Source organism: Apteryx rowi, unplaced genomic scaffold, assembly GCF_003343035.1.
Source record: "Apteryx rowi isolate R43461 unplaced genomic scaffold, aptRow1 scaffold_395, whole genome shotgun sequence".
Lineage (NCBI taxonomy): Eukaryota > Metazoa > Chordata > Aves > Apterygiformes > Apterygidae > Apteryx > Apteryx rowi.
The window spans coordinates 595,957-619,509 of record NW_020450474.1 but is presented as its reverse complement, the minus strand read 5'-3'; the positions used below and the strand labels follow the sequence as shown (position 1 = coordinate 619,509).

The 23,553-nt window shown below is 36.4% G+C and overlaps 1 protein-coding gene across 1 annotated transcript in view; it reads left to right on the top strand.

The window, feature by feature from the left end:
- The window catches only part of CNTNAP2 (contactin associated protein like 2), a gene marked incomplete at its 5' end in the record, with an annotated part of 659,794 nt that overhangs the window by 238,661 nt on the left and 397,580 nt on the right, over positions 1 to 23,553 (top strand). Inside the window, one exon of the mRNA XM_026074688.1 lies at positions 15,633 to 15,739. Within this exon, the coding sequence (XP_025930473.1) occupies positions 15,633 to 15,739 (107 nt within the window). The remainder of the gene's footprint in view (positions 1 to 15,632; positions 15,740 to 23,553) is intronic.

The following is a 23,553-nucleotide window of genomic DNA, read 5'->3' as shown; positions in this document are numbered from 1 at the left end:
CCCAGCATGGATGTATATACTTCAGTGCATTCAAGCACCTGGCACACTGCCCCCACAAGCCCTCATGAAGACCAAAAATGCGTTCTCTGAGTTAAACAGTGTGTTTATCCTTCCCACATATTCACTCTTTGAATTGTTATTAGCTCTGCTTCCAGTTGTATATGCTTCCTCATAATGATAACATTATTCGATTTGCATCCACTTTTTATTGTGGAACCAGGTATAGATGCAGCTTGTGAACCTGGTACCTGTGCAATAGCTGTATATCACTGGGGTTTTCTCAAAGACTAAACACTATGACATTTTTTTCCCGCAGAACAACTGAAGCATTTATTGCTCAGCATCTGCCTGGTAAAATATCTCTTTGAAGTTGCTATGAACCCCAGTCATAGTGTAATTCACAGTTTCAAGTATATGTAGTAGTACTCCTCATTAAAAGACACCTAGCAAACTTTATTTTTCTCCATTTTTTGATAACTCCTGTGGCTTTTCTTTCCTAATTCATTGTAATACATTAAAAATCTTAAACTTATACATCTTCAGGAGCACTAGGAGCACCCCTTCCAAGTTTTCCGGACTTGGTAGCAATTTCAGCCTGGACCTGTTGCCATTAAACACTGCAGCAAAACTCTCATTCACTTCTCATTCAGTACTGAACTGATTTTTGTTTTGTTATTCTACCACTTAAACTCTTCAAAATGTGCTTCATTTGTGTAATATGAACCCATTCWGTTTACCTCCACACAGGCCTTAGGTTGCCAGCTCTTCATCCCTCTTTCAACCCGTTGAATAATTAAGTACTTTCTTTAAACACAGCTTAGACCTTTGATTCCTTTGTGCTGAGTCGTTCGGATGTCTCCAGCCGGAGCTCTGCACATGTGTCTGGCAGCAGAAGTGGCTCCTCTGTGACAGAAGCAAGTCATACTTCAATCTTTCACTATAGCTTGTTGTGTAAATAGGAGATAACACCTGCTCACTTATCATATAGCTTAAAGAAACATACTGTCTATTTAAAGAATTAAGTTGAGAACCATCATTCACAAAAAAGTAGCTAAGATGTTGCAGGCTTTTTCTATTTTTAGGCAAAAAAGCCATTGATGAGCACACTCTTATAAGTTATCAGGAAACATTAATTGTGAATACCACTAATAGCATTTTGAAAATATGATTCACATTTTAAGGATTGTTTAATAAGTTCAATGTGGTATCTGATAGATTAGAACAGAAAACCATGCAGTTTACTGCTTTCACACTTGTTTCATTTTTTATTGCTCTTCTGATTTGAAGTGCTAGAGAAATAGTAATCTCTAGTTATTAAATCTTAGTTTCCTGTATTTCTAATTTGAAGCTTTAAACTTCTCATCCATTGTAGACTGGCTCAGCTAAAATATGATAAATTCTTCTTAAGTGGGTTTGACGTGGCTTGGTCAAATCTTTCATTTCTTAAGTGGAAAGCTGGCAACCAAACTTAGGATTTGTGAATGTCTAAGAATTAAGTGCAGACTACTTAACAGATCTTGATTCATCTGTTGCTATTTTTAATATAATTGGTTGCATAATTTTATACTGAAAAATGTGCTGTCCCATGCCACAGTGTGCAACTGGTCAGTATAACTTTGATTTCCAAACTCCATATCTGAGCACTAGAGAGCAAATGAGCAAGAGTTTAATTTACATCACAAAAAAATATCTTGCCATGCAACACAGGAATGTACAGTTGTTACAGTGATCAAGGAAGAGAATAAGAAATATTTTTTCCAAACTTGGAACATTTCCCTTAGAAACTTGGAACATGACCATTTTCTGAGTTGTGTCAGTAGAAAGTAAACCTTTCATTATTTACCCTTCAGCTTTAATTTGCAGAACTGGATATAGGATACAGGAACCGCAGACACCTACCAGGGGTACCTAGCTCAGAAATCCTGTTTCAGGGAAGCTTTATAGAATGACAGTGGAATTTGTAATAGGCTTTCAAAGCTTAACTGGCTTACTTCTGTTGGACAAATCCAAGTAAATGACAAAACCCTTGTTTAATTTCACCAGGTCAGATTTGCAAATGCTGATTCATGTGGTTTGCTTTGTCCTTGCTCCAGAAACACTTTTTCTGGCTACATCAGAGCATTAGTACTGTAAGACTTAATCTACCTGTATGCTTGTTCCTTCACTGCAAGGACATGAATAAATTATGCACATCTGAGGACATCCTGTAAATACAGATGTTCAGTGCCATGCTCACTAATAAAATTTTGGGTTCCACAAAGATTTCTAGGATATTATTACAGATTCCTTTGTCTGATCATGGATATTCATTGTAGTAAAATGTAGAAAGAAAAGATGTATGTCTGATGGTAATAGCAGACCTGGAGAAATATATTAAGTTGGCTGGATACACTGCTAGAATTGTTAATGCTGACTAGAACTCCAACTAGGAGAATAGGAGAAAACTACAGGAACAGTAGGCATTCAGGTGAATGGGGAATGGGAACAGAGCAGTATATCTGGAAATCAGAAGTCAAAATCAAGTCAAGTCAGGAGAAAAAATGGAAAGAATATAAGACTCAATAAGAAAAGAGACTGAAAGTGAGAGTCCAAATAACGTAGGTATCTTTGCTAGTAAAAATGACTAGAGCTTAAGCTTTCTAATGGCGTATGTTAGGGTAGAGAAAGTGAGGAGGGAACAAAGAGGCATGCATGTATGCCTGTGGTGCCTGAGCAGAGGTTATTCCAACTGAGACCCTCTGCTACAGCTTAAAATATTTATTACTTTATAACTACAGCTCACCAGAAGCATGACTGAACATGTGGGATGTCCCTTCCCTGCTCTGATCACTCCTACATTACCTGTCGCACATAAATGTAAGCAGATCATTCAGGAAGGAGAAAAGAGCTACAAGATTCTTGATACTAATAACATTCCATAAAAAAAAGACTTGAGCAGTGGAAAATGCCATTTTGGCATTTCTTTCTAATCTCTTGTATAACAGGGAGATGAAGCAGCAGGGATCGCTGAGATATTTGCATTGAGCTAAAGTTATGGAGCCAGCACTAACTAGACAGAGCAAAATTTTATGGTGAAAGAAAGGTGGTCGTAAATAAAAGCATTAATGAAACAGCCTATATGCTTTAAGGATAATAACCTAAAACAGTTAGTTATACATTCTGTTTAATGTATGTTTTATGATGAACAAATGACTGAGAAGGCTTTTTCTTCTGGAAGGCAAATAACCAGCTATCATCTCAAGGATTTAATAAGCCTCTCATTATTACAAGGTCCACATGGTGTATATAATCATCTTATTTCCTTATTAATCTTGCATTATTATCTTAATACTGCATACTGTTAGCTATGTCAACCTTTCATTATATTAATATTGATATTTGTGTCCATATTGTATTAAAATGATAATAGTGAAGGTCTGTCATTTAAATCTACTTGTCCTTGTAGCATGCATTGCAAAAAAACTCTGGAGAAATTAAAACAACATTTTTATAATAGCTGTGCAGGTGATGACTGATCCTTTGCAATTGGCTGTTTTGTCTCACTAATATTGAATATAAACCACGAACTTGTTCTGGTAAGTGAATGGAATAAATCAATTACAGGTTTTTGTTTTCATAGCTAATTTTGTGGTATTTCATTATCAAAACTATTGGTTAAACAGAGAAGTTTTTTGTAAGACCTGCACTATATTCATCACCATATAGCTGGCACTGTGTAAACAGTTAAAACAATGAAAAGACTTGTCATTTTTGCAGCAATGACTATCCTTCCTTCTTTTTAAGCACCATATGGCACCAAATCTCTTTGGATATAAGGTAAACAGAAGGCCCTTGCAGATATCCATTGAAACAGTCAGAGCACATTGAGTTAAAAAGAGTGAAAAGAGAGACAAAGAGATCTTTTTGAGTGCATGTACACAAGTGCAAGTATGCTGATATTGGAATGAGTTGGTTATATTGTGTCATGCTAACCATAACAATGATTTCATAGGTCCAGACTATAGGTCTCTTAAATGACCAGTATCAGCCCTCTTTTGGAGTTTTAGTATGGCTTGATACAGCAACTGCTGTTTTACAGCCTTTGCCAGGATGTCTTCTTTCCAGGTCCTAGTTTCATCATTCTCCTTTGCTTTAAACCTTCTTTATGAAAGTACAAGCTGTCCCAAAGGTTAGTTCAGTCTGACATGCCCCAAATTTCTCTTCATAGGCCTTCCCTCTTTACAGAGTGAGTGTTCTGTACTATTACTCAGAACCGTCCTCCTGAAGTTCCTCTCCAAGCAAAGCCTTGGTTGCGGTTAATAATGGATAGACTTATTACATCAATTCTTTAGCTGCAGCCCCTGAAGGATTTTCTGAGAATCCATCTTATTTATTCTAGTAAGATGGATCTATTCTAATTTTCAACAAAGATATATGCACAGACTGAAGAATGGCACTTGAGGTTGCAGTAGTTTCTCTCTTTCCTCTCTCTTCTAGGGGGTCTGTGTTGTTCCTTTCTTGTACAGCTTTGAGCAGCCCTCCAATCTCTGTTTTGCTAACAGTTTGATCCCCCCCCCAACAGTGTCAGCATTTGTGATTAAATATTTTATTTTCTCATCACCTTTTTATCTCACGCTTTTGTCTTCTAAATCCAGTTTCTCTCTGTATCAGATTTTTTTTCTTTTAAACCTTGTCAGCTTTGGCACAGGCAAGATCCACAACCAGTTTAGGCTGCTCTTGTATCAGGTCTTTTGACTTTCAGGTTACCTTCTTATTCCCAGTTGAGCTATTTGTGCATCTACATAGGCTGCACCAATCCCTTCCACTATTTCTTGCATACTGTCCCATTCAACCTCTCCAGCCTCAGGCTTCCTCAGGCAAAAATTTGRAACTGTACTTGCAACTTGAAGAAGAGAGTTGGAAGATGTTATTACTTGGCTTGGTAGAGTGGCATCCGTATAGTGTATTTTAACTTACATTTCAAAATGAAAAATTATTTTAAACTGAAAAAAGACAGTCTTCATTTTGAACATGTCAAAATGGCATGTTTCAAGAATTTCAAAATGTTTTCCAACATTTGCGCAAGTTGAGATATTAATCAAATCTGGCCCTCTCCTCTGAACAGTTTGTTTCAAGGAAGTGTCAAAAATTTCATGACAAACTGTCTGGAGAGCTAAAGCAAAATATTGTGTGGGGAATTTTCCTTTTTTTCCTCTTCTGTTTAAAATAAAACCAATAAAACTAGCAGCCTGTCCTTACTCTCCTGGAATACTAAGTGGTAAACAAGTTGCATGACTTGTTTCAGGCACCAGTGCTGGCAGTATGCTACTATTTATTTCCTTTCTGGCATATGCTCTGTGTGCTGAATTTCTGAAGTAAATTTTTATAACTGAAATATAAACCCTTGAGAAATCAAACTTGTAATAAAACTGAAACACTGACAGAGCCTGAACTATGGTGCACAAATTGCAGTGCTTGAAAAGCAGAAAAATAGAATCAAGAGCCTCTAAACTACAAGCAAATTATAGTTTATCAATTTTTCTATAGGGCAATCACAAGGCTATATAAGTAGAATAATAGATTCCCAGAAATAGGCTATTTGTAATTAAAATTAAGCATATCAGGTTCATGTCATCACAATTTTTAAAGTCAAGTACATGTTAGCAAAATAGTTGTATCCTCATTGCTATATTTTCCTTAAGAACAGTTTTGCTCTTAATACAAGTCATTTTCTTGAAAGTGTTGTCCATTTTCAGAAGCCTGGAATTGTCACCATTCCTGGATAAAAGTATATGAGTATTTTTATGGACATCAAATGCAGATATGTGAACACACATGCACATACATGCACATACTCACACCTATTTATTTCTTCAACAGAATGAGCATTCTTTGCTTCAAGACAATTGATTGCACAAGTGCTAGGTAATGAGTTGCTTATTACTTACTGTACRTATCTGTTTTCAGCAAATTGAAAATGAGTTGAATAATGGGTTGTGAGTAGAGCATTGTATTTATATATTTATCACAGAGCTGTGACTGCATTGCAGCACAGCTGCTAAATCATTGGAGCATCCTTGATTTTGATGTCTTAAAAGTAGAGTAGAACACTCATTATATTGCAATTTATAAAAATGTTATACTGCATCTATAAAAGAATAAAATACTGATGTGCACTAAGCACACACAGAAAGGATAGGGGGATGAAGCCAGGCAAACCTATATGCCTAATATCTTATATGTGCTATTTTAGCTGAGCATATTGCTATTCATGGTAGATGGCAGAGTTGTCTCAGTAAAGGAGAAAGAGCAGATTGTGTAGATTTTAGCAAGTAATGTAAATATGTTCCATGATGATCTGAAGGGGAATAGTGCAGTGTAAAAAGTTAATTCATTTCTTTGTTACTATTTATTATCATTGTTGTTCTTGATGACTGTGATTGTAGGAGGGAGAAAAATCTACTGTGATTAAACCCTGTGGAAATATAAATTCAAATCCTTTTTCAGATCGAAAGATCTTGTGAACAAAAAGATGAGAAATGTGCATAGAGAAGGGGGAGAGAGTTAAAAGTGAATATACACGTTGCATTACCTGTAATGAATGATGTACACACCATTCAGGTTTGTGGGTGTATGGGTTAGCTCAGAGAGGATGTACCATGTGAAAAAATAAGCCAGCTGTAAATGCCATCTACATCTAATTATATAGTAACAGCATTCATTCGTGGTTGATCTAAGCCAAATTTCAACTTGTGGCTCAGAGGTCCTAGTCTGTCCATCCTGGCCAGTATTTAGCAGACTAGGAGTCTGCAGGGATGTRCAGCAGAGGCAGCACGTTGACCTCAGCTCTTCCTCTGTGGAACAGTGGGACATGTAATAATCTTGGTAGGTGTCGTTTTGCTTTACCCAGAAATAAGATAGATTTGAATTGCTCTCAAAGGTAGGAGAAATTAGTGTCCTTAACTTATGTGATCTGCTAGGGAATTAATAAGGAAGCTGGCATTTATATCAGTCTTCATTAATAAATGCCRCAGAAACATTAACTTCAGTTTTAAAGAGGAGAAACCTTCTGTATTCAGACAGGAAGTGTTTTCTACAACACTCACAGGGCAGAGCCTTTGAATCATATTGTTACCAGAACCATCCAGTGGAATTAACAACTTATGATTTAAACATTAATGGCAGGATCCATAGTTGTAAAGAAATCAGGACTTCTCCTAGCTTTACTTCCAAATCAGTGCTTGTAAGATAGTTAATCTTCTGGGAAACATCCAGATTGGGTCTATCAAAGTAAAGAGAGTGGCCAGATTTATGACAAAAATTAYGATAAAGAATAAAACACAAAAAGATGGTGATTTAGGTCAATCACAAGTCATTCATGCCAGGCAAGTTAAAGATCTCTTGCTCTTGTCAGTAATTCTGAGCACCACCATTTTGTAATAATTTTAAATAAAGTTATTCAGGCAATCTGCACTTTACAAGCTCAGGATCACTTCAGTAGTGTTAAATCATTTAGTACCTCAACTTCCCTTTTAAACACAATGCCATAACAATGGTAAGGGCATTGACATTCAATATGTTCAGCTCAAAACCCACAGATTATGAAATAATGCTCCATTTCATTATGTCATAGCCAGACTGGTAAAATAGGATTCTGAGCCACAAACGTACTTAAATCAATAATAGTTGATGGCATCTTATAGCTTCATGACCATCAAGCTGATTAATACACCATAAATTTGCAAAGCAAGACATATTTAACAGATTGTGCTCTTTGCATATGATGCATCAGGCTTTTATCACCCATTTGAAAATCCAAGTTTACTGTGGCTCATGTAGCTGCTGTCCCTGATTTAGACACTGGGGACTAAAGGAGGTAAAGCAAAATCTAAGTGTGTGATCTGTTACAGTTGCACAAGGAATGGAGGCTTTATAGCCAAGGGCTATAACAGCCCATACCCAGTTCTGTCTGGTGTAGCAAGGGGCTTTTAACACAAAAACACCAGTCAGTTGTATAGTCATCTTTATTACTGACTCTTTACGTTATGGGAAGAAACATATAAAGATTTCTAATCATCAGTTTCTTTATTCCCCACAAGATAAATTTAGGAGTAAAATCATTTGAAACAAGGCTCCATAAAATCCTGCATTTGCCTGGTGATTCAATGCATGATCACTCATGGTTATGAGAGAGGAATATAGTAGTCACTGTTCTGTGTTACTTAGGCTGCTCAACGGTGTATGTGCTCTGATAATTCTGATCATCTTCCAAAGAATAAGAGAAAATTTCTCCAAATGCCTAAAATGGATTGTAAAGTGATGTTGTCATCTTAAAATCTAAGATCTGTGTGATTCAAGCAGTAAAATGTAGAAGTAATAAATAATTAACAAGACATCAAAGAGTCAACTTCATGATTTGTTCTCAAGTCCAGTGCATTCTTCTTTAGCTATTTGAAATGGCAAAAAAAAAGTGATTACATGAATACAAAATTAATCCAGTTAGATTTTCAGCAAGGCAATACTTAAGGAGGTTAAAGGATTCCTTTGAAAACTAGTGAGTAAAATGTATGAGATTCTTCTAGGGATTCTCAGTGCTTAACACATCTTCTCCTATCACAAAGGAGGCTGAATTGTGCCACATTGGCACAGTTAGGATAGTGATTAACTGCCACTTTTTCTACATAGTTATGTAAATAATAAAATCAAATATACCAATCCAAAAATTAAGTTACACAGAGTAGCTCTTGTATGGTAGATCATTTTTAGTAGCTGGCCTTTCATAGAAGTTTATTTTTCCTTATATTCTGACCAGTTTTGCAGACTTAAGTCAATATTGAAAACATTGAAAACATTGTGTGACACATCTTGCCTTTTTTATACAGCTTAACTGGATATTATTTGTAAGTTTGTGGTTTTATCCTCTGCCTCTGTAAGATTATTATAACATAGTCCAGCTTGTGACTTGGGGACTGGGGTCCATGGGCCATTTCCACCCAGCTGATCTTTTTTTTTAGAGGGGTGGGGAGGGGAAGAGATGGAGAATCGCTGAATAATAGTGCTGCCCTGTAGACCAGTGACCAAGTAATAGACCAGTTCCTCCTTTTCCTCCTGCCACAACTCCGCACAGAGCTGGTCTCCTTCTGTTAACCTGAAGCAATTGCTGGGAACTGCCAGGAGRGACACTGGGGTTGGGAAATTGCCTTTTCCATTAGTAACAACAGCTCCTTTACCCTTTCCTGCTTTGCTCTGGCAATGGTAGCAGCAGTTTGGGTTGGGCAGAAGCAGGTGTCCAGGCATGAGCCAGCCTAGGTCCTGGGTTACGCATAACCAGATGCAGAAGGGTTTCTGCAACAAATGCAGAAAAGTGGGTTATCCAGTTCCCGTGACTGCTGAAGTGGAACCAGCATGAATTCATTTCAAGGCACTAAGCTGTAAAGTGCTTTGAAAATTAAAAGCAGTAGAAAAGAAAGGAATAAAGTACCTACATTATAGTACACAAAACAAATAATGCATAAATCCAAGAGGGTGACTTAATCCAAATGAGTTAACTGCTTTATTTTTCTTGATGCATTAGTCTTTCATTAATCCTTCTAATGCAAACAGCTTAGAACAGCACCTTAGTGGTCTGGAGATAACACTGTGAAAAACTATTTGGCAGCCTTTTCTAGGAATATGCCCTAAAGGAACCTTGCTTAACAAAATGTCACTGCATATTTTAATATCGATTTGCTCTTTGTAAATCACAGTCTTTAAAAGTGCCAAGCATTTTGTTTTAATCTCTTGACAGAATAAGCTTAATAATGTCCACCAAGGAAGTCCACGTATTACAGTAAGTGACAAGGAAAGGATAGGTCCTTTTTGGTTCAGGAAGGATTGTTTAGTTCTGCCCTCATTAATTATATGCATCTATTCACAATTAGGTTAGAAGTCAGCAGCAAATCAAACTGGTCTGGGAATTATTGTGAACCAGAATGAATTTTACAGTCTGTCCCATCTGCCCTTTGTGTTGCCTTGCATATGAGATGCAAGTCCTGTTGCTGAAAAAGCTCAAAGTCACATTAAACTTTTGTTACATTAGAAAAAATGAAAGAGAATCCTAACTGTTAGATCACCTGTTCTCGCTTTTATTTAGGCCTCTTTAGAAACCATAGGCTATATGTCGAGAACAGGTAATTTTAGTCTAATGTTGATACAATAGCACTCTATAATAGCTGTATGGCCTTAATTTGATTGTCTTATTGTTCAGTACTGCTTTTATCATCACTAGCTTTATGCATTCTATTTCTCATTAAAGAGCTACTCACTGTACACAGATGCAGGTTTAGAATATTTTTGTGGTTTAGAATATTTTTGTGATTCTGTTACTAGTTYAAGCTACTTGTATTCAGTGATTCAGACTGACAGTTTGTGTTAGCCTGGTGTTCTCAAATCCTTTGATAAATGGTGATTTGTAAGTTGAAAGGATTTTTTATTGCTCTTACAAATTGTCTTCCTTATATGTTCTTTTATAGGCCTGATCTCTCACTGTCTTCTTGACCAGTTGGGTAACCTTGTACAGGAAAAAAGGATTAAATTTCAAGCCCATTTTCACAGTCTTTGCATGGGTGTGAATGTTTACATAAGCTACATAGTGACAGAAAATGATACTCAACAAGGATAGCATTATACATTTTGAAGGATCTGTGCAAAAAACAGTGATAAAGAGTATGGGTTCTACAAAAATGTCTGGAGGAGGTAAAAAGAGCAGCTAGTGGAAAAAGTACTGTAAAGCCATTCAAAATATACTGATGAGATTGTTAGTTCTGAAGCAGAGAAGAGGACAAAAAAGCAGGACAGAAAGAATTTGGAGGAGATAAAAGAGCAGGTGGAAATGAGAGACAAGGTATGAGCAGGAGCAAGATTAGACAGGGATTTGATGATGAGAGGGAAAAAATTGAATTTCTTGTTAAGAATAATTCAACCCAGGTTATTTTGCTTTCTTCCATAATAAAAAGCCTTTAACATTTTGTTCTGCTTTGTATAAGTTCTTATACTGACCTAATCACTGTAGCATTTGCGTTCTTTTCAGTACTGTATTAAACAATATTTGACAAATATCTCTCATGTGTAGTTCATTCTTTCCTTTTGTCCTCTCAGGTGCAGAAATAGTTTCACAGTTGAGTGTTTTGTTTTGGTAGTGTTTCTTAGGTTTGTTGGTTTTAGTTTATATATAAACTTATATATATATATATATATATATATATACACACACACATATATGAAAGTTGTAGTGTGCACTTATTCTAGAGAAGGGAAGCAGGAAGGGAAAGGAATAGGGAAAGAGGGAAAGGTCTCTGTCTGGCACTCTGTCTTGCAGTTACAATGAAGAACAGTGAGGTTTGTGCTGGTTCTTCAGTCCTGAGAGACTTTATTCCACAGTGTATTTGTGGCCACCAGGACACTTTGCTTCCTGCACAGAATAACTTTTTATCTTCCTGCTCAAATAAACTCTTAAAGCTAAGAGTTGAAGTCAATTACTGTATGCCTTGAACACGATTTGCCTGGGGGAGCTAGTTAATACGTTAAATATCCTTCCCCTGGGAGACAGTCTCCTCTAAAAAGACTGAGATAGTGACCAAAACCTGATGATTTACAAAGGTTAAATAGCATGGTCAGAAAACTAAGTAAATATAGTCACATAATGAGAAATTAAGAACTAGAAAGAAATGCTTTTTGTTTCCTATGGGATATGAAAATATTTGTATCAGAAAGGAATCTGGAGAGATCTCTAAGGCCATTCCTCTGTCTTGAGGCAGGACCAAATATTTTTAAGCCATTCCTGACATGTGTTATTCTGACTTTTTCTTACAATACCTCTTACCACAAATAAACCTCATTGCTTCTTTGCCTGCCTGAATGGACATTCAGAACAGTTTGTAGCTTTCCTGTTTCCAGCTAGTGCTGGTTTGAAAACCAGCCAGTGCTCACTTGTGCTGAATGTAATCTGAGGACTTCTTCATGGGTTTTACATAAGACTCTCCTGTTTATACCCTTATTATGGCATTCATTTTCTTCCTCTTATTCCTTTTGCTGTTGTTGTTGGCAATAGTATGATGAGTTGACTTAGCATTGTATGTGAAAGCCCCCAGATCCCTTTTTGCAGGATTGCAGTCAAACTAGGCTTTTTTAAGTTCATTTATTTTAGGGTCATTCAGTTAATTCTTCCTACTTCAGTGTAGGACTTCTCACATGTCCTAGCTGTATTATATATTTTTTCAGTCTAATTTCCGAGAATATTTTCTATTTATAAATCTCTAGTGCTCAAGAGCACAGCCTCTCCCAGTCTGATATAATTTGCAAAAGGAAYGCCTTATATCAGGCCCAGTTCCTCTGGCACAGGCAGCTCTATATGCTTCTGGCACAGAGCTTAGGCCAGATATAGCATTCTGCTCCTTGTTGCATTTTTTCCTTAGGACTCACAGACCCCTCCTTATCATCTGACATATGTTTATCCACTGATGTGATGCGAAAAAGTCCCTTAGAAAAGAAAGCACGTGGGAGCAGCCTGACTGACAATAAGATAATGTGCCTGGTCCACAGTGCTATTCTTGGTTGCTCCAAGAAGCCAAAGAAGGTTTTGCTACTGGCTGCATGAGCATCTTATTCATGGTTTTCTCTTTTGGCAGTCTAGGGCTAGGGAGAAAACTTGGTAGTGTACTGGATATTTGTACATAAATTCTCTGAGGAAATGTTGAACCTTCAGCAGGCATACAGTGTAGAAGCAAGGCCCTAGCTGTTGGCCAGCAACTTTATCTGCTGATCTGTTCCTACTATGCCAAGCTTATTTTTAATGGAAATACAGCCTTATTCCTAAAAGGAGACTAAAGAATGGAATTGCCTAGAAACATACTCTTTCAGCATAAATGAAGTGTAAACAGAGCATGAATTGGTTTTGAGTATGTTATGTGTATATACTAAATGATACGCATAAGTTAGATAAACTTCATAATGGCATATGTTCAGTTAATTTCAAAAATACAAATATCTTAGCAAGTTTTACAGTGAAATACATAGACAAGATACTTTTTATCTTAGCAGCATTGAAATAAGATCAGTCTATGGCAAGAAAAATGTTTGAAGGATAATGGGATTTACAGTTAGAAACTATATTTCCCTTGATACCTCTACTGAATTCAAAAGATTGTGGKTTTTTTGTAGTTTTTGAATTCTGGTTACCAAAAATTCCTGTAGTCCCAATTACAGTGGGGAAGGCATGTTCACAAATTTGACAAATGAGGGGCAGATTTTGTTATAGAAGTTGGCTAATGGATTTAACAAAAAATAAATCTTCCAATTCTGTCTGATAAACAAGCTAACCGAAAATTGAGGGTGCAAAGAGGACTTAAGGAAATGATCCTACAGTCTGAATCAAACTACATTTAGACAGCCCTGATATAGGCCATTATTTAATTTTTATCTTTAACAACATCATATTTAGTACAGGGAAAAACTGATGATTATGAAAGAAATTCCAGAGGCACAGACTAAGTTAGTTCAACCATCTTACTCGAAGTTTAAAATAATCATCAGGGAGTTTGTTGAATATCTCCATCTTTTTGACTTAATATGCTCCATTAAATGTTACAGATAAATATCTGTTTTTCATATTTCCCTACATTAAGTCATTTACCTCATTACATAGTCAATACAGCAATATCTTTACTAGTTATGCTGCCATAAAAATAAGTTATATAGTACTAAAATGTGAAGCTAGTTGCTGGCATTACTAGTGAGACTTCATATAAAAATCTGGCCAAATTCACATAGAAAAATGTTTAGTTTGGTCACTGGAAAAATACTTCTAAAGTAATATATGTTCAAATGTAAATAAAGAAGGAAATACATTGAAAGCAGTGATTTTGAAAGGCTGGAAAAAACAAGAAGGCATGTTCAGATTTATGAACTTTTCTAGATGTTTATATCTTTGAATAAAAATTACTTTAGTGAGATTATTTTTGAAGTATCACTGCTCTCTGCTTTCCTTACTTTTGTACTCACCAACAATAGATTCATAGAAATTGTTAGTGATTCATAAGTTGTTTAGAAATGTTCCATTATATGGTAATRGTTTTTCTTCTGTGGAGTTGGGAACACAACTGAAACTCATCACCTATCGGTTGAATTGCAGTAATCAAATCTATCTGTGCATTTAACCTGCCACAATAACAAAGCTAAATGAATTCACTTAAACCATGTTTAAACTGTAATTTATTGAACTGTGATAATTGCCTCAAATACTGCTGCTGTATTTTTACTGTGAAAATAAAAATTTTTAATGCTTTACTTCTTTTAGAAGAGCATTTCCTTAAGCATTATTTTAAACGATTCCAGTATTTTCTGAACTTWAAAAAAAAAAAAGTTAATGAATGGCTATCTACCCTTGAATACTGTAGTCTGATATAGAATATAAGCCATCTGTATTGTATATATTCTGAGGTATTTTTACTGGCATGCAAAAAAAGCAATCTTTGAAAACACAATACCAAGTCTTTTAACACATATCCTGCCAGAGGTTCTTTTTCGTAGTTGAGGCATGTATGACATTAATTTGAACATGAGGAGATACAAATACTTAATTTATAATGCATTTCCAAAAATATTTTCATTTGTTTGTCTAATAGGTGGTCTCCTCATTTTATTTTTAATGTAATAATAAAAATGTATAGTTTGTAAATTGCATTTGGCCAACTCCACATGAAAGGAAAATTCCTTTAGTTCTTGATCAAAAATGCAGAGCCTGTACTGAGTCTGACTATAACCAATTTAATAAAGAGAAAAAATAAGTTCTTTGAAATAAGATTTCAAAGCCTCTCTCCAAGAAAGGAAATTTAATAGTTTCAAAGGTGAAAGTATATGGTAATTCCCATTTTTAACAATCTTTGATAGAAAAGAAACTGGTGAACTCAAATCTTTGAAATCACATTTAGATGATATATCAAACAATAAATGTATGTTCGGCTGTAACTTTGCTTTTTGCTGTTCCATTTTTTCCTTGGCACTCCTTCAACTCTCCAGCAACAGTGGGTGGGGTAAAGGCAAACCATGCTTGCCACAAATCCCTGTGAAGGAAAACTGACTACAGCTTTCATACTGAAGCCTGTAGCATCTTGCTTGTTTTAATAATGCAGCTTTAGTAATTTCCATCCTAGCCAGCAGGCAACCTGCTTCTGCTTTATCCCATTTATCCCAGTAAATAGGAGCTCACTGGCATTCTTTCATTCTTTTTTAACTTTCAGTCACTCGTGGGACTGGGGTCCATGAGGCATGACACCACCTGCACAGCAGAAGGAGGTGTGACTTGTGATGTTCTTTTTGTTCTGACAGCTAAGTACCGGTCGTATGTAGCTAAAAACTTAATTTATGATGGGTGAATGTATACCACCTCTGTTTTCCTTTTTTTATTGTTTGTAAAGGGGCTGCAGCAGAGCCTTGACGAATCATCTTCTGTGCAGTTGGGCGTTCTGCTATAAATTCTACTAACCTGCCTAAAATAACAAAGATTGATTACCAGGCAAGGACATGATATACTGCTTGGGCAGCTCACAGTTTGGCCATATGTAAATCTTGTTGCTTATTTGGATTTTTCTCTCTGTCTTTGCATCTCATCCTGACAGGTGCGTGCCCAATCACTGTGAACACGGTGGCAAATGCACCCAGACATGGGACAGCTTCAAGTGCACTTGTGATGGAACTGGATACAGTGGTGCCACTTGTCATAACTGTAAGCAATGCTGCGGTTTCAAAATTGTGATGGACTATGAAGACACTGATGTCTTTTGATTGAAATATAAAGTCAAAGTCTTCCTCTGGTTGTTATAGATCTTAGAACATTTTTTGTAAGGAAATTATGTCTTAATCCTACTGCATCTTGTCTACATAGGGGTATGTTTATGTAGCACTATGCAAAGGGACCAAAGCGGTATAGCTGTCTTAGCTGGGTGTCCTGACCAAACTCGTTGTCAGCAATTGCACGTTGGAGTTTCAAACAAGTACAGTGATGCTGCCCTAAACTGCTAGGGAGAGTTGCTGAACAATTAGAAGTGCTGGTTTGAGTTGCTAATCCTGAAAMATGTTTTAGCCATTTTAAAATCAAATTATTTATTCATGTTGTAAGTCTTGCAAATAACAATATTTTCTATGAGCTTCACCTGTCCTACAGAATTAAAGCAAAGAAAGAAGAGAAAAAGGTGCAGTTGCTCAGTTGCTCTGAACTGTATGTGACAGTGACATATGTCTTCAGTTCCTTCTATCATACATTTAAAGTGAGATTTTCATCTGCAAAGTGTATTCTAAACATCTAGAAGATTCAGAAAACATATTGAGTCCTTACCTTCTCCACTTTTTGCTTAGGGAACCGCATCTTAATGTTAAGGAGAAAGCAAAGATACTTCAGAACAGGTGAAGAGGTAAATTTCAAGCGTGTGTGTACATATACAAATATATATATGTATATGAAAAATCATGTATATGAAAAATTATATATATATACACACATACATATATATCTGTACATACACATGTATATCTAACTACAGCTGTTTAAAATGTTACAAAGATCATTGCAGACTTCTGTTATTTTTAATCAAAGAAAGCAAACTAATGAGGAAATAGCAACAATTCAAAGGTGTTTGAATTTTAACTAAAAACTCTTCTATTTTTAATGATAGTATGAATGTAAGAGGGAATGTATTTTATATAGTAACTATATTTAGAAATATATATATATATACATACATACRTACACGCACACACTGAATGGCAAAATCCTCCATGAAGGGCTCTTTCCTCCCATGTTACCTTTTATGTACATTACTATTTAACTAAGAAGACCTTGCTGACAAAAGAAGTATAGAAGGTGATCATAATACAGATTAGTTCATTGTCGGCATTCACACTTTGGATACAAACTGATATGACATTAGAATGCCACGCAGTCTTGTACTGACTCATACTGATTTGTATGTTTGTGAATATGTAGGACACTGAAGTTGATTGTCAGATATTCTTTAGCCAGTGCTGCGGAAGCCTTGCCAGGTAATGCTGAGAAACAGAGAGAGTGGGCCTGCATAACACCATTTGTGGACACCACTATTTTGGGGATGTTTCCAGGCCTGTCCTGGATCCTGTGTCACAGCCTGGATACAATTTCCATTACTTGCTCAATGAAATTGCAGTACTGCTTCCCAAATCTCTGGTCTCAGTACTAATGGTTTGCTTTGGGGTTTGTGAGTCCCACTGAAACCAGTGGCATTCTCCCACATGTACTGAAAGCAGAGTATTTGATACACTGGTAGGACATGAGCACTTCTAAGAACAGCCTCTTCCTATTCTTCACCCTGAGTTACAAATAGTAGTACTATATTCCTTATAAAGTCTTTCATTATACCCTGCTTTGTGCAAGTCATATTTACTGGCTGACTGAAATACAGTTACCTGAGTRCTCCTTCCACCACTTTATAGATAAGCATACAACAGCTTGAACACAAAATAGTTGTGAAGGTGACAACTTTACAATCATATACAGGTATATGCAGACTTTTAGTCCATGTTCCAGTCCAAGAAAGACCTAAGAAGTTGATGTATATCATACTTACTGCATGAGGGATGAATTAGCTGATCATACCTGGCAAAACATAGTTCCATTGCAGGAAAAACAGAAGAGTTTTTCATTGAATTAACAGGACCACAATTTCACCTCATGAATTTCAGCTGATAGTTGCAATCAGCTAGACAGAAGGAGGCATTAACAGGAAGTTTGTGTTTGTGGCCTCTTCATTTTATAGGAATACTAAATACTGGAATGTTGTTTAACTTCTCTCATTTGAACAGGTAGTTCAAGAATTCAGATTTTTTCTTTGACACGTGAATACAGGAGTGTCTCATCTTTATAGTAAATTGGTCTGGCTACTGAATTATAAAAACTGAAAGAGTTAAAAGGCTAATGAAAGCTTATTAAAGAGAGATATTTAAGAGATCAATGCTACAGGAGACATTTCTTGGGCAGCCCTTTACTTATTCCACCAAGAGTGAATGTGCATAGTGATGTCAGCATTGCGTYTAATCTTGGGAAAGAAAATATGGAATTTAGAGTGAAGTAGTATTTTGCTGAAACAAAGAAAAATAAGACTTGCATATCTGTTTTTCTGCTCTAATATTTTTAGAGCTTTTGCTGATTTAGTACAGCCATCTGGAAAAATATGCTTCTTGTGCATATGATGGACTGTTAAGATATTTAATTTCACTGGAGAAATGCAAGAATGGAAGCTTAGTTAATTAAGTATGCTTTATCTAGTGAGCCTCTGAAAATAAGTATAATCTAGGTTTCCTTCTTGAGTCTGAAAGAGAAATAACAAGGACAGAGGGATGGCATCACTTTCCCGATATCTCAGTCGTTACAAAGGAAAGAAATAATAATCCAAGGAGCTGTGAACATTTCTCTTAATAGCATTTTCACCTGCCTTTTATGGATAAAATAGTGCAATAAGGCAAGTAAATGGCACTGCTGGACCGCAGCATCAAAAAGGGATTTAAAATCTATTGTCCTGTTGTTCAGCTATAGGATGGATAAAGTCTATGGGATTACAGCTGTCCAGGTCATTTGGAGACACATTGTTCAAGAACCTTTACTTTTCTAATTCAACCAAAGTTTCTAAATAATCCTTTTTGCCTGTATTGCTTTGAAAAGATGGCTAAGCTTTTTTTTTTTTTTTTTGGTTAAAGGACTTATTTTTTTTTTTACCTTATGTGTTGCTATACTTTTAAAAGTCTTCTTGCTTAGAAAAAAAAGTGAGCAGAAATTTATACGCTCACCAGATGTCCTCTCAGAATATGTAGTTTTGTGCCTTTCTGGAATGTAATGGCACACAAAAGAGTGAAACCCAAAAATTACAGTGTTGAGGCACAGACTGAGACCTTAACTCTGCCTTTACTGAGTGGGCAATAGCTACCAGGATTTACTAGAGCATGTTCCAGCTATATTCACAGTATTATCTATAGCTGCAGATAACGAGGAGATTTGCTGAAGCTTGCCAAAGGCTGTAGTTACACTGCCAGGAGATCTTGGGCCTTAGCTCTGCTATGATGATGCTGGCCCCATCTGTCCTTGCTTACCTGTGCAGTGTTTATGCATATTTAGTCATATTTGGTGTGCTGCCTTTCAGTTTTGACTTCAGATGTTTGTGACAATAGCAGTACAAAACAGAGATTTTGGGAGAGGAGGGAGGTTGGAATGATAACTGTGGTGTGAGGTGTAAAAATAACTGAAAACAATTTTAAACAGCGTAATGGGTTGCATGAAGAGGTTGTAAAGTTTAGCAGACTTCATTATTCCATGGAGTAGGAAAGTGTTTAAGTGCAGGTAGCACTTGTTCAGTACCATTTTACTTAAATATAAGATCATGTTAGAAAACAAATGGTATTACACTCTRCAGTAAAATATATGTTTTCTTTCTTAGTGTTTCCAGAGTGTGTGCTATGGGTATAACAGGGCAATCCTTAAAGACCTTGGAGTCAAAACTCCATTAGTGGGTGCCTTAACTCTGTACCTTATGATTTTCATGACTTTGAGCTTTGCTGAACTTAAAGGAACAAGGTAATTCTGTGTTACTGAAGTTTTTTGTCAGTGAATTGATTTTTGCTTTGGTCAGGGAATTCAGCACTTTCCTGAGCTTTTGACCTGAAACAAGGCAAGGCTTTGCTGCCTTGGCTGCATTTCAGATTGGGGTTTTAGGTACCTTTGAAGTTGAAATTCAAAGACACCTCAAGAGATGACCTCCTTGAAGTGAAACAGAGAAAAATGTTTGCATGAAACCTTTGTGAATCAAAATGGCTTTGTTTCCCACAGGTCCAGTCATAATATTTTYATCATATGGTAGTTGTGACGGTCTGCTCCTTCCCCCCCTCCCCCTGATGTGCTCTCTCTCCCCCTCAACCTGACCTCCCTGTAAACARCACATATGTAGGGGCTGATTGAGCATGAGCCAACTAAGACCTGTCTAGCATGCAAATATGACTATGAGTCAATCATCTTCCCCCCATAAATAGGGGGCAGCCCAGAGCCCCTTGARCTCTTCTGCATGGCAGTGGGCTGCACTGCAGAACCTCCCCTTGAGCAGGGACGCCTCTCAAGGTTACTCCTTGAGGTTGAGAGATTCCTTACCCGTGACAGATCCTTGGTAAGTGACTAATAGCATGCTGAAACTTGCTAGCCTTGTGAAACTTTGCTAAATTATATCTCTGATTAATTGTGCACATAATCCCTTAGACATAAACCTTTGACCAAGTCTGGGACTAGGATCGAATCCAGCTGTGCCCAGGCTTCTCTCAGAAGGATTTTGGAAAGCAAGGGGGTCCTTTCCAAACCTCATGATTCAACGGGAGGGTCTCCTTTGCACACACTACTTTAGGCATGAACCGTTGACCAAGTTTGGGACTAGGACTGGATCCAGCCACACCTAGGCTCCTCTCAGAAGGAGTTTAGAAAGCAAGGGAGTCCTTTCTGAACCTTGTGACTCAATGGGAGGGTCTCCGTTGTGCATGCACCTGACCCTGTCCTTCATGCAGTAAATAACTGAGTGAGCCTTGCCAATCGAACCTCGTTAAATCATTCTTATTTATGATTGAACTTTGTTAAGTCACTATCTTACTGCAATAAATATAGTGCTGCTTCCCTCTTACAAGTGAAGTGCATCACTCCTCTGCGACAGTAGTGAAAACAACAGTTAGTGTAGCAAGATGGAGACTGGGACTTAAGCATAGTGGAAACTATAAAATAACTCTCAAAATAGTTACAGAAGTAAAACTTCCAAAGAAGTAAACAAATCTGATATAACAAGTATAATTATGAATATGTCCAATTATGTACATCAGTTAAGCACATTTGCTATTTTGAGATCACAAAATAATTTGCCTTTCAGAATAGGACACTGTAACAGAAAAGCTTTTTATATTGCAAAGACACACCAAAATCTTAAGACACTGTGTCCACTATCTTCTTATTTGCCAAAGAGGCTTAAGCTGCCTTTTGCTGAAAGAGCTGTCTCTGCTTTCTAACAATTTGTTCAGCTACCCCTGGCTCTCTGCAATTCAATGGTAAATTGACCAACAAATTCTGGAAAGTCCTATTTCTCAATGCGCGGTGAACACCCTAGAAATCTGCCAGATTATTCTTGGCTAACAGATATTTAATGCCCAAAGGAATGCAGTAGCCTGGCAAATATGAGACTAGAGCATAAGCTTTAACATTAGGCAAGAATGAAAGATAAAAGAATACATTTACTTAAAAACCATGTTTTACAGTGATGAAACAAAGTTACACAATGATTAAAAAATGAATGATTAAAGTTATAATTAACAGTAAGTATAATCCTTACCAGCTTTATTATATCAGCTACATTTTAATCTCTGACTAATTAACCTTTATAGCCTACCTACGGCTGCCCTGCCATGCTGAGTTCTTAGAGCTAAATTTTTTCAGTGTCTCTTACGAGATGTCTGCTGGATCCATTGAGAACAGGAGCTCACTTTCCTCTTTACTTCTCCCCAGCTCTGTCAGGCTCTTCAATTAACACCTCTCTGCTGCACCTTGCGCAAGTTACACAGCTGACTCTAGGTTCTAAGATCCTTCTGGCTGTTGACAGCTTCTTTAAAACAAAGTGGTATAAATTTACAGATTATGTATCAGGATAAATACTAATAATTCAAGCTTCTTCATCTGAGATGTTTAATACTTAGCTCAATGCATGCTTTCTCTGTAATCTATGTGTAAGAGAAGTACACTAAGGGACTTATTGACAGGGTTTACCAAGACTATGACACATCTATCTACCACCTCCTGCACAACCTTTGATAGATTTAGGAGAAAYCTAGGACTATCTATAAAAACAATTTGACTGTGTTTGCCTTCTCTTTATGATTTCCAATAGTGAAAGAGTCCAATTTACATCAAGAGGTTAATCTTAATTCTATCCATATTTACTCATGTGAGACACGAGTTCCATTCTTCTTACGTTTCACCTTAAACAAACAGTGTCCTTATTTTTACAGGTGTACAACCTGCTTTTCTTCAGGAATATTTCACAGGATTGTAAATCTTCAGTTGATTCATAGGAAGAGCTAACCTCACAGTCCGTTATCTGTTAGTTCTATAAAAGCCATGGGAAAAAATACAATCTTACATACTCTTGACACTAAAAGAGGGAGATGTAAATAGAATCAGAATATACAGAGAATACACAACTGAGAGAAACAACATGCGCAACTTGTACATTTTTAGATGGAAAATATGCTGTAAGTTTTTTCAAAATGACTCTTTGCAACAATGTGGTGATTCCTGTCCTAATTCTAATATAAAAGAAGCTGACCTCTGAATTCTTTAGCTTTGTCTCCTCATAGCTTGTTATGAACAAACGTGATCCTATATTTTGGAATGTGATTCAAAATTAATGAAGGATAAAACACTGATCTTCTCTTGAAATGATGAATACATTAAATGTCACCAGAAGCCTAATGAGCATTGATATTTCTTTTTCCAGGCATATGTACTTCTTTCTGAAATGAAATATTGCTTTAATAGTGAGTTTGATAGGATCTAGAAACAAACTCTGAATAAGAAATGTTAATGCAAAGAGTTATATGAGCTATGTATGGGCAGTGAACTAATTTTGATTCCTGATCATGATTATTGCCAAAATACAGAAGTAACTTGCCAAAATTACTATTGCCAAAAGTAATAAGAAAAGCAAATTTAATCTGCACAGTCTGGGATGATTTAACCTTCAGGAAGATCTTTGCTGATTAGTTGCAACAACGGTGTTTCTTGTACTTCCATAAATGAGAAAATACCTGAAACATTGGACTTTTTACATCTAAGGCGAGATAAGAAAGGATGTGATAATGATTTTTCTTTGTCAGCAATTCAATATGTAGTTCTATAGCAAAAGAGCAAATACATAATTTGGCAAAAATACCTTTTGAACTTTGACCTGTAGAAAAAAAGAAGAGAAACACTGTACAGATGTATAGTCATCATGAATAAGCAAAATATGTTTTACCTCTTCAATAAAGACCGGAGGAGTTCTGAGAACAACATGGCTACTGTCTGTGATCTCAAACAAGCTTGTTAGAAAATTAAAGATTTTTATAGAAAAAGGCAATTGCCTCACAGTTTCACAATACATATTAATGTATTATTTGATCAGCAAAAAGATTTCTGAGTCACAAAAATAAGAAACTAACTGTATGAAAGCTTTTTTTTCTTTCTTAGTTTAATAAAGGGAAGGGGCAAGTTTGAGTAAAGAATAGAAGAAATCTTTTATAAAAAATGTATCTGCTGAGATTAGTAACAAACAATGCTGTGGGTTATTTTACTTACTCAGCCTAATCTGAGTGAAATAGGCCAGACTGTCCACTAATAGTAAGGCTGCTTAGGTTCTTGTGAATCAGGTTGTATAACCATGGACATATAAATACCCTAATTATTCTCAGGAGAATGTTCACAGGCAACTTGGATGCCTTCAGGCAGAATAATCATCCCTA